Raw genomic sequence first — 12,814 nt, forward strand, 5'->3', positions numbered from 1 at the left:
TTTTGAGCCACAGCCATCTTGAGGCCCTCTCTGCCGCATCGGTGGTACTGCGGATGGCTCTCCTCTTCCTCTTCCTCTTCCTCTCTCCCTGGAGGAATATTTTAAGTTCTAATTTGACAAATGGATCATGATTTTTGCAAGCAAAAGCTGCAGGAATTGAATATTTATTGAGATTTATTTTGGTTGACAAACCTCATCTATGTTGCTTTGACTTCTGGAATATATTGACAAAAATAATGTCAAGTATGGGACATTATTGTACTACCAATGCATTTTTTTTGTATTCTTCTAGCCTACTCACAAATGGAAAACCATATTACACCATCAAACTACTTAGGGAATACAGAATATAAACAGTCTCTCCCTCCATCGTCGCCGGGCAGATACTCCCCCATCACTAAAGTCGTGGGTGATGATGAAATGACCAGGTAAGAGTTCATGAATTTATAATCCAGTCATATCTTCTTAACAACAGTAAAATAGAAAATCTATTGATATAAAGACGCTGATTTATTTTCAGGGGGTACAGGGGTTAAAGGAATTCTCTTTCTGAAATGTAGTACCTTATTCTCACTTTCTCACTGAGTGGGAACTGTTGGTTTTGACGAATAACTATATTGTATACCAGTAACTTTTTCTCAGTACAAACATCTTCTTGTCTATCAGAACAAAATTAATATTTTCAGCCGATCAGAATTTGTTCCTTTTGGAGAGATTCTATAGGCAGATGAAGCTGTCAATGCACTGTTTGTCTGTTCATGAATGAACAGGCTCGTCAACCTGAAGTATACATAACTGTCCTGACAACTGATTGATTCTCCTGGTCCCTGCTCGCTATTTTATTTCTTTTAACACTGATCTATTGGTAACTAACTCCTATTAGTGTGTTACTGATGTTTCTACTACCTGGTTTATTTGACTGCTGGTAAATTGACTCATTTTTGCTGCATTCACAGTGACTGCACTGACTGTTATTTCCATAATCACAGGATTTCTGAAAAGCCTCGTGAATGATGAGCTGTACTTTTTTTTTGTGCTTTAACTTGCAACCACAGACCCAACTACTGCCTAAAATATTGGACATTCTTAGCAAGTATTTTGTCCCCAAATTTGTCCTTGTCTCCTACCCCGGTGATTACTGATACAGCACCCACTTCTGCATCCAAATCAGTGAGAGCTTTGAGATCAGATGGTCCTTTTTAGCTCAGTTGAATGCCAGAGATTAATTAGTCACTTTGAGCATTGCCTTACCCTCTCTGTATTATCCAAATGCCCTCAGAATGAAGCTGACAGTGTTAAATTTCTTTGTGTCATTATCAATGTTCCCTCTAAGGTGCGCGCACACAGCTTTTGCTACTAGCACTCAAAGGAATTTAAGCTATGCACAAAAGTTTGTCACCCTCTACCTTGTTAAGTATATTACGCAATCGTACACAATCACATTTCCTTTTCCGGTTTCTAATGCGGATGGTGTTGACAACATGGAGTTTGCGATGATTTGTCTGAAGATTTTAGAACTGGCTTATTTATACTGTTTTTATTGAAGGAATTATCGATTCACTATGTCGAATTCCAAAGAAGCAAAGCTCATTAGGTCAGGAACATGTAGCTACTAGAAAAATTTTATGTACAATACAGAAACTGGTATTACCTGTGTGTATTGTCATGAAGCAAAAGTTGCTAGAGAATTTGCAAGTGGGGAAAAAGTGGAGTGATATATGGAAACTTGACTCTTGAAAGTGTCATTAAGCAAGCACATCAGATATGGATGGTGTTCAAAAGCTCTAGCAAGAAAATCCTCCATTTCCCACTACAGGCCTGCTGCATATTTTGTGAGAGTGCAGCTGAACGAGAGTGAAAACAATCCAACCTAAAGTTCTTATCGACAGTGTTTTGCTAGCTGTTCAAATGAATACCTCTATATATAAAATTTAGTGCACACACATTGTTGCCACTGGGCAAAAAATTGCACAGCACAAGATTTTTGTGCACATTGATCTTTACAAATTAGAGGGAACATTGGTCACAAGTTGTGTTTATTATGTGACCTTTTCATCTTGATTTAAACAATTATCATGAATTTGTAGTTTTCTAAAATTTGGTTTCAGATCTTCAGTCTATCGAGCTTCATTCAGCGATTCCAGTTACTCCAATCTCCCCCTCCCCCATGTGTATTGCTTTAAAAATTAATCTTTCATTCAAATCCTCAGACACTCTAGGGCTTGTTAAACCTCAGGCATCTACTGTATTTGACAAAGCTCTCAGTTACTTTCTTAACTTGCATAATTACTGATTCCTTTTTTTCTTTTATGAAACATATATAGTAATATATTTTATTCAGTCTGTATTTTAAGATGCTGTATAATTGCTGTTATGATGGTGTTATTTTTCAGACAAGTATAATTACTGTATTCAAAATCCTTTTGAGCTTTATTCCAGATATATCTGGCCTACTTTTCTGGTGTTTACAATATGTCCTCAAGAAGCCCATGGAATAGATTTTTGCCTGAGCTAAGTAGTAATCTGGTGTAATACATTGTCAGCCCTTGGAGACTGTCTGATTTTCATTTCATTGATTTTGGTAGAATATCGACTGAATGATGTAATGGTTGTGAGATATTTCTTGTCAGATTACTGTGCAGGCAGTGAAAACAAATGGCTGCCCATGATGTTTTGACTGAGCAACTTAGAGAATGAGTTTGACTTCAAGAAATATCATGATTTAGTTAATACGATCTTTACATAACATTTATAAATGATGCACAGATTCCTTGATTCCATCACATAGTAATTGCTGATTGCCATCAGTACCCAGTGTAGAAATATGATTTTCATTTGTTTTAATATCTGTCCTTTATTATTTTTTAAATTTAACCCTTCTGTTAGGTTACCAAACAGTCTTTTGGAACGGCCATCAAAACTTTATTTATTTGTCTGTCTGTTCATTTAGAGCACGGAACGGATCCTTCTGGCCCACCAGGCCATGTTGTCCAACAACCAATTGTTTTAACATCAGCCAAATTTACAACGACCACTTAACCTCTTAACCAGTACTTCTTTGGACAGTCGAAGGAAACCCATGTGGTCACAGGGAGAACATATAGATTCCTAACAGATGAGGTCGGAATTGAACTGCAAAGCACCTAGCACCACTTTAAGCACAACACTACCGCGGCACCCCAATGCTATCACTTCAGGAAATTGGAGATATAAAAAACTGTAACACTGTCACCGTGGCTCGTATATAAACTTGGCTTGTTAGCTGACTCTGCTAACAGCCATGTGACTCGGCAATGAAAAGGCCACCTTATATAAGCAAAATATGTCTAGGGTCCATATGATTTGTTGTTCAACCAGACAGAAAAGTTGGGATGTTCTGATTAAGGAACATTGATTGCAGTGAATGCTGTGTAAATACTGCTCACACACAATTATCGGTCGCCAAGAAATGACATTGTCCACCAAATTGAAATTATTAAAAAAATATATTTACCAATTTTTCAACTTTATCAAACAGCTAACATGAAAAGAAAAAAAAGATAAAAGGGCTCATTACAGTTAGATCAGTCTAAATGTGCACATAAATGTTGGAGCTCATTTCTGGAGTAGTCGGGTGTATTGCTGTACTCACATGCAGAACCCATGTTCTACATGAAAGATACCAGTCACAGTTTGAACTTCCCTTGAAGACCATTTTGAACGAACTGGCTAACTCAGGAGTATTGGCACTCCCTCCCTTGAACCATTCATCTCCACAAAGCACTTCTTACAACAGGGTCTCTCCTTCGAATGGCATTTGGCAGGCATCTGCCCCCCTCCGCAGCTCCCTCCAAGGGACCCCAAACCAGCCTACTGTCCTTCATAGCTCTGATCCCACCCAGCTCTCTCACTAGCAGGACACATTGCTTTTTCAGGAAACTGCTGAAATAAAAACACCTCTCAGCATAGCAGTAAACATCTTAACCAGGCCATTACACAAAGTTACTTTGTTTTGATTTAATTTGAGTCAACAATTTGTATTAACTGGTATCTACTCTGCATAGGTCAGAAAAAAACTAACTTGAGCAAGGATCTGTGGAATTCCATTTCACAACAATCCTTAGCTTCAGTGAAAAGCTGCCTCTTGAACAACGATCTTCTGCAGTTCATAATTGGTGGCTTGGTTCATTATGTATTATAGGAAGTGTACAAGTTATTTATGGCTGTACTCAAGAGGTGCCAGAACAAAATTGAACCTTAATATTCCTGTGAAATAGAATTGAAAATTAATTCTGCATCTTTTTCTTATTGAATTTGCCTTTTAACATGAGCACTAATGAGTAATATTAATAATTTAAATAACATCAGCTCAGAATGTACATTGAATGCAGCAGACTTTAAAATAAACTTAATAGTTAACCATAACAATAAAAAACACAACTTGCTTCCTGTTCAGAATTCCCAGGGCATCATTATTATATCATCAGGAAATTTGTGCCTAAGGTTCCTTACAGCATATCTATTTAAAATCCCAGTGGTAAATAACAGAAAGCCAATAATTCAGTTCTCAATGGATTAGTAGATTTTTCTGTTTGTCTTGTATTAAACTGATCTGTTCAATGCAAGAAGTACTTCGCTTGAATTTGTTTCTTCGGTGCTCTTGAAATACTTATTTCCATATACTTTTTTTTTCAATTTCTTGTCAAGTGCAACTTCAAGGGCCAGTAAGTACACCCTTGCTAGTTTCCTCATAGGGTATTTTAGTCTTCTGTTTAGCAAAACCAATTGTTGGCATTGAAAACACACCATATTGAAAGGTGTTGAGGGCAGATCTTCATCTTTGAGTAAAATACTGAGTTTGTTTCACTTAAGCAAGTTTACTCTACACTCAGCCCACTTCATTAGATGCACCTGTACACCTTGTTAATGCAAATATCTAATCAGCCAATCATGTGGGAGCTGCTCAATGAATAAAATCATGCAGACGTGGTTAAGAGGTTTAGTTGTTGCTCAGTCGAAATATCAGAATGAGGAAAAATGTGATCTAAGTGATTTTAACTGTGGAATATTTGTTGGTGCCAGACAGGGTTGTTTGAGTATCTCAGAATCGGCTGATCTCCTAGGATTTTCATGCATAACAATCTCTAGAGCAGGGGTCTGTAACCTAGGTTCCATAGGGTCTGTCAATAGATTCCAGCGGGCCCATGAACTTGGATTTGCAGGGGGATGGGAACCAGAGTGCCAGAGCTGACAGTGTGGCTGGGGTGAAAATAAATGATGTTAAAAGTTCAAGCAAATCCACTAATAGAAAGGTTGTGAGTGGTGGAAAAAGTCTTCTGAGGTGTATATATTTCAATGCTAGGAGTATTGCGGGGAAGACGGATGAGTTGAGGGCGTGGATTGACACGTGGAATTATGACGTTATAGCAATTAGTGAAACTTGGCTACAGGAGGGGCAGGACTGGCAGCTTAATATTCCAGGGTTCCGATGTTTCAGATGTGATTGAGGCAGAGGAATGAAAGGTGGGGGAGTGGCATTGCTTGTTAGGGAAAATATTACAGCAGTGCTCAGGCAGGACAGATTAGAGGGCTTGTCTACTGAGTCCTTATGGGTGGAGCTGAGAAACAGGAAAGGTATGGCCACATTAGTGGGATTGTATTACAGACCACCCAATGGTCAATGAGAATTGGAAGAGCAAATCTGCAGAGAGATAGCAGGCAACTGCAGGAAACATAAAGTTGTGGTGGTAGGGGATTTTTAAATTTTCCATGTATTGATTGGGTCTCCCATACTGTTAGGGGTCTAGATGATTTAGAGTTTGTAAAATGTGTTCAGGAAAGTTTTCTAAATCAATATATAGAGGGTCCAACTAGAGAGGATGCAATATTGGGTCTCCTGTTAGGAAACGGGTTAGGACAAGTGACAGAAGTCTGTGTAGGGGAACACTTCGGTTCCAGTGATCATAACACCATTAGTTTCAACTTGATCATGGACAAGGATAGATCTGGTCCTAGGGTTGAGGTTCTTAACTGGAAGGCAGCCAAATTTGAAGAAATGAGAAAGGATCTAAAAACCGTGGATTGGGACAGGTTGTTCTCTGGCAAGGATATGATCGGTAGGTGGGAAGCCTTCAAAGGAGAAATTTTGAGAGTGCAGAATTTGTATGTTCCTGTCAGGATTAAAGGCAAAGTGAATAGGAATACGGAACCTTGGTTCTCAAGGGATATTGCAACTCTGATAAAGAAGAAGAGGGAGTTGTATGACATGTATAAGAAGCAGGGAGTAAATAAGGTGCTCGAGGAGTATAAAAAGTGCAAGAAAATACTTAAGAAAGAAATCAGGAGGGCTAAAAGAAGACATGAGGTTGCCTTGGCAGTCAAAGTGAAGGATAATTCAAAGAGCTTTTACAAATATATTAAGAGCAAAAGGATTGTAAGGGATAAAATTGGTCCTCTTGAAGATCAGAGTGGTCGGCTATGTGCGGAACCAAAGAAAATGGGGGAGATCTTAAATAGGTTTTTTGCATCTGTATTTACTAAGGAAACTGGCATGAAGTCTATGGAATTAAGGGAAACAAGTAGTGAGATCATGGAAACTGTACAGATCGAAAAGGAGGAGGTCCTTGCTGTCTTGAGGAAAATTAAAGTGGATAAATCCCCGGGACCTGACAGGGTGTTCCCTCGGACCTTGAAGAAGACTAGTGTTGAAATTGCAGGGGCCCTGGCAGAAATATTTAAAATGTCACTGTCTACAGGTGAGGTGCCGGAGGATTGGAGAGTGGCTCATGTTGTTCCGTTGTTTGAAAAAGGATCGAAAAGTAATCCGGGAAATTATAGGCCAGTAAGTTTAACGTCGATAGTAGGTAAGTTATTGGAGGGAGTACTAAGAGACAGAATCTACAAGCATTTGGATAGACAGGGACTTATAAGGGAGAGTCAACATTGCTTTGTGCGTGGTAGGTCATGTTTGACCAATCTATTGGAGTTTTTCGAGGAGGTTACCAGGAAAGTGGTTGAAAGGAAGGCAGTGGATATTGTCTACGTGGACTTCAGTAAGGCCTTTGACAAGGTCCCGCATGGGAGGTTAGTTAGGAAAATTCAGTTGCTAGGTATACATGGAGAGGTGGTAAATTGGGTTAGACATTGGCTCAATGGAAGAAGCTAAAGAGTGGTAGTAGAGAATTGCTTCTCTGAGTGGAGGCCTGTGACTAGTGGTGTGCCACAGGGATCAGTCCTGGGTCCATCGTTATTTGTCATCTATATCAATGATCTGGATGATAATGTGGTAAATTGGATCAGCAAATTTGCTGATGATACAAAGATTGGAGGTGTAGTAGACAGTGAGGAAGGTTTTCAGAGCCTGCAGAGGGACTTGGACCAGCTGGAAAAATGGGCTGAAAAATGGCAGATGGAGTTTAATTCAGACAAGTGTGAGGTATTGCACGTTGGAAGGACAAACCAAGGTAGAACATACAGGGTTAATGGTAAGGCACTGAGGAGTGCAGTGGAACAGAGGGATCTGGGAATACAGGTACAAAATTCCCTAAAAGTGGCGTCACAGGTAGATAGGGTTGTAAAGAGAGCTTTTGGTACATTGGTCTTTATTAATCAAAGTATTGAGTATAAGAACTGGAATGTTATGATGAGGTTGTATAAGGCATTGGTGAGGCCGAATCTGGAGTATTGTGTTCAGTTTTGGTCACCAAATTACAGGAAGGATATAAATAAGGTTGAAAGAGTGCAGAGAAGGTTTACAAGGATGTTGCCGGGACTTGAGAAACTCAGTCACAGAGAAAGGTTGAATTGGTTAGGACTTTATTCCCTGGAGCGTAGAAGAATGAGGGGAGATTTGATAGAGGTATATAAAATTATGATGGGTATAGATAGAGTGAATGCAAGCAGGCTTTTTCCACTGAGGCAAGGGGAGAAAAAAACCAGAGGACATGGGTTAAGGGTGAGGGGGGAAAAGTTTAAAGGGAACATTAGCGGGGGCTTCTTCACACAGAGAGTGGTGGGAGTATGGAATGAGCTGCCAGACGAGGTGGTAAATGCAGGTTCTTTTTTAACATTTAAGAATAAATTGGACAGATACGTGGATGGGAGGTGTATGGAGGGATATGGTCCGTGTGCAGGTCAGTGGGACTAGGCAGAAAATGGTTTGGCAGAGCCAAGGAGGGCCAAAAGGCCTGTTTCTGTGCTGTAGTTTCTATGGTTCTATGGATGGGAAAACATTTACTTCTTTATTTTTGCTAATCTCTAAATGAAATATAACATTTCCTTCAATTATGAATATAGGCAACAAACCACAGTAATAGTAGCAGTACCTGTGACTTTGTCACCAATAGAAATTACAGATATTTTCATATAACATTTCAGTTGTTACAAATATCTCAAAAAATTACTTACAGCCCGCTCTTCCTTACTTTGAAATTACAGTAGTCATTAGACCCACCAGCAGATCGAACATGATCACAGCCCTCCTGTCTGCAGACATTTGTGTGACATAGCTGGCCAATTATTGGGCAGCCCTGTGCCTAGTAGTCATTCATCTCTTTCAAAAGTTCTTTCCATCTTGATGGCATTAAAGTTGAACCATGCATCCACAATTCTTTTCTTTCTGATATAAACTGTATCAAAGATGTTGATCTAGCTAAAGATGAACTCGTTGATCTTGGGACAAAAAACTTATTACAAATGAAGTTTAACTCAAAAAGCTGTGGGGAATTCTGGTGTTCCTTCAGAGAAGCTTATCCTGGAATTGAAAAGTGAGCTACGGAAGCTTTAGTTCCTTTTGAAACAACATATCTTTGCAAATCAAGATTTTCAACACTTGTAAGCATTAAAACAAGATTGTGTGTGGCTTTGTCAAAGACAAAGTTTAGTGTTCTTATTCAAGCTAAGCAACAACACCCTTCACACTGATATGTGTTTAAAATAAAATTCAATTTCAACTTGACTATATTTAAAATGTATAGTTTTGTTATTTAATGCATTAATAAAGAAGCACATGTTATGATTTTGCAATTCTTTTAAATATTTTGATAACTTTATTTCAATATTATTGGTTTATTTTGTAATCCTATGTATTTTATTTAAGAAAAGGTTAAGATCCTGTGCTCTAGAGTTTATGGAGAATGGTGCAAAAAAAAACCAAAAAAGCATCCGGTGAGCAGCATACCTGTGGGAGAAAGTATCTTTTTAATAAGAGGGCTCAGAGGAGAACGGCCAGACAACTGGTTCAAGGAGACAGGAAAGTTGCAGTAACTCATATAGCCATAGGTTACAACTGTGGTGTGCAGAAGAGCATCTTTAAACGCACAACATGCCAAACTTTAAAGTAGATAGGCTATAATAGCAAAACACCACGAGCATGCACTCAGTGACCACTTTATTAGGTATCTAATAAAGCGGCCACAATGTGTATTATTCCCAAAATGAAATGCTGGCCTTAATTCCCCTTGCAAAAAAATACAGAACTAAGGTTGGCTGTAGCTGTTTTGGTCACACTGCATCAAAACTGCTCTTGGTCTCATTATTTTTAAAAGGGATATATTTGCCATTGATTCAATAGATTGATTTCCGGGGATCAAGCAGTAGCTATGAAGAATCATTAAGTAGATTAGACCTCAGTGGAGTTCAGGAGAACGAGATGTGATCTTATTGGAGAACATGGAATGTATTGAAACATTCTGGGCTGTCGATCCTGAGAGGTGTTTCCTTTGTTGTAGAAAGCTTGAAATGGTAATGGTATACCACCTTGCTGATATCCCTGGTAGGTGTGATGCAAGAATCTGAGACATTGCAAGTTGTGATTTTGTCCGTTGCTTGACTTATCTGTGAGACATCTGTCCCAAATAAAGCACAAGCCAACTTGCATTCAGGAAGGCTTTGCAGGATTGACAGTCCTGGGCATGCCTCGTTGTTTCTGAATTCAATAGTTGGATGAATGTTGGCTATCTCTCTGGATTTGCTGTCATTTAGTCATAAGTCGATTGCAATAAAGTGACTTGATTATTTCAGATGGCGATGAACAATAGCACAGCTGAATGTCTGAATGTAATCCCAGCCAAATCAGAGTGGTGGATTCCTTCATGAAAGACGTTTATGAACAAAATAGTGTTTCACATCAGATCAGTGTTGTGATTTGCCATTTGTGGTGATAGCTTTTTAACCTGGATTACTTAGATAACTGAAATTAAAATTTCCTCCTTCTGTGAATTGAACTTGTTTCTAAATCAGCACATAATCTGCTGGAAGATCTCAGCAGGTGAGGCAGGCAGCATCGTCGGGAGGAAAGAAATTGTCGAGGTTGCAGACCGAAACCCTGTATCAGGACTGATATTAGAAAGAGGAGATGGCCAGCAAAGAGAGGTGAAAGGAGTGGCAGGAAAAGACTCTGAGGTGATTGGTGGATTGACAGGAGGGGTAGAAGACAGGTTAGGGAAGGTGAGCAAGACTGGAGTTGGACAACTGGCAAATGATTGATGGAGGCAGACAGAGAGAGGAAAAAAGGTGGAGCAAGGTAGGGAGGGTGAAGATAGAAGATATGCTTGTTAGATCACTAATCTAATAATTAACAGCTCAGCAGATATTACCTGTGGTATGGGGGTTGGATTGGAGTAAGGAATGAAGAATTTTAAGCAAGTTTCCTCTGATTGCACATATATGAAAACAATAAATTTTTAATGGCATCCTCCTCCTTCAAAAGAGCTAGCATTACTAACTATCCCAAATTATTCCTCCCATCTTGGCTTCTTTTTAAAAACAAAATTGCATATGCTCCAGCTCCTGATCATGTATTCGTGTAGGGGAGATGTTGGCATTTCTGTGAAGAACAATTGGCATTTCTCCAAGTGCCAACAAGCAGGATTCCACTGAGAAAGTGGAAGTCCCAAACTTGCTTGGATGTTTTCACAGGCAATCTTATGTCTCCATTCTGATGCTGAGCTCCTTGTGCATTCCAGCAGCAGAGAGCAGACATGCAACGACATCACATCAGGATTGGCCCTGGGGAATCTGTTCGCTCAACCTGTAATTAGATTTGGCATAAAATGTACTATTTTTCTCACTTCAGTGGAGCGGAACAGCTGTGTAGGAGCAAGGTAAGTATTAGGAAACATGCAGCTTTTTTCAATTGAGCAAATTTATTTGAATTTTTAAAAATTCTACATCCATTCCACAATGTGAGGGAGTAAAAATCTTTGCATTGTGACTCCGTTGCAATGTACAGACATGTGAATATATAAGTCTAATAGCTGTTCCGTAGCCTGTTAGTCCTGGCTTTAATGCTGCAGAACTGTTTGCCAGACGCAAGCAGCTGAAACAGTTTGTGGTAGGGGTGACTTGTGTCCCCGATGATCTTCCAGGCCTTCTTTCTGCACCTGCTGCTGTAAGTGTCCTCAATGGAGGGAAGCTCGGGTCCACAGATGCACTGGGCTGTTCGTACCACTCTCTGCAGTGTCCAGCGATCAAGGTTGGTGCAGTTCCCATACCAGGCAGTGATACAGCCAGTCAGTATGCTCTCAATGGTGCCCCTGTAGAATGTCTTGAGGATTTGGGGGCTCATGCCACACTACTTCTGTTGCCTGAGGTGGAAGAGATGCTGTTGTGCTTTTTTTTGCCACACAGCCGGTGTGTACAGTCCAGGTAAGATCTTCGGTGATGTGTATACCGAGGAACTTGAAACTACTCACCCTCTCAAGTGCAGACCCATTGATATTGATTGGGCTGAGCCTATCTCTGTTCCTCCTGTAATCACAATCAGCTCTTGTTTTTGGGACACTGAGGTAGAGGTTGTTATCCTGGCACCACAGTGTCGTGGTGTTAACCTCATCCTCTGCAGGCTGTCTCATCGTCGCTAGAGACAAGGCCAACAAAAAATGTAGCATCTGGGAATTTGATCAACAGATTCGAGCTGTGTGTGACAGCACAGTCGTGGGTGTAAAGAGAGTAGAGGAGGGGAGGCACCTGTGTTGAGGGTCGCAGGGGCAGAGGTGAGAAAGTCCATCCTTACCACCTGTTGGTGATCCAATAGGAAGTCTCGGATCCAGCTGCACAAGGCGGGGTGCAGGCCAAGGTCTCTGAGCTTCTTGTCACATCTGGAGGAAATTATGGTGTTGAATGCTGAACTGTAGTCCAGGAACAGCATTCTAACGTATGCATCCTTCTTCTCCAGTTAAGTGAGGACGGTGTGTTGTGCTGTGGCATCACTGGTAGACCGGTAGGGGGTCCAGTGTGGGTGTTAGCATACTGCAGATTTAATCTTTAGCCTCTCGAAGCATTTGCTTATAACCAAGGTGAGTGCGACAGGGCACCAATCGTTTGGGCATGCTACCTTGGTTTTGTTAGGTACAGGGGCAATGATGAACGATTTGAAACAGGAGGGCACTACACACTAGGAAAAGGAGAGATTAAAAATGTCGATAAACACACCAGCCAGCTGTACCACACACACTTTGAGGATGTGCCCTGGGATTTTTTGACTCATTCAGAAGCAGAGTCTGACCAATTTAGCAAACAGCTAAGCCTGGGTCCAGTTCATCTGGTTGCTTTCTAAAGCTGTTTTACCTAATGTTCATTCCGGTTTTCCCATGGGATGGTGTTTTGTCTTGTAAGACCCTGCATTTTCATTGAGCGTCAGGCTGGCTTGGGAAAGCAAACTGAATAAAAATTTGTTCTCAAAAAATAATCTGTTACAATCACATCCAATCTTTTCAGCTTTATTGTGAGGTCTTTGAGGGGCCCATCTGCAATTTGAAGACCAGTGTTGAGTATATGACAGGAGGAAAGAAGACAAGAGTTGCAGAGAGATTTCAAATCCTGGAATTGGGAGGAA

The 12,814-nt window shown here is 40.2% G+C and overlaps 1 protein-coding gene across 6 annotated transcripts in view; it reads left to right on the forward strand.

Moving 5' to 3' along the window:
• LOC140196247 (disks large homolog 1) overlaps window positions 1-12,814 on the forward strand; it is a 485,196-nt gene that overhangs the window by 352,047 nt on the left and 120,335 nt on the right. For all 6 annotated transcript variants that reach the window (XM_072255108.1, XM_072255109.1, XM_072255112.1 and 3 more), the window contains one exon: window positions 293-428. In XM_072255108.1, coding sequence (XP_072111209.1) covers window positions 293-428 — 136 coding nt within the window. The remainder of the gene's footprint in view (window positions 1-292; window positions 429-12,814) is intronic.

The sequence above is a fragment of the Mobula birostris genome, chromosome 4 (assembly GCF_030028105.1).
Source record: "Mobula birostris isolate sMobBir1 chromosome 4, sMobBir1.hap1, whole genome shotgun sequence".
NCBI lineage: Eukaryota > Metazoa > Chordata > Chondrichthyes > Myliobatiformes > Myliobatidae > Mobula > Mobula birostris.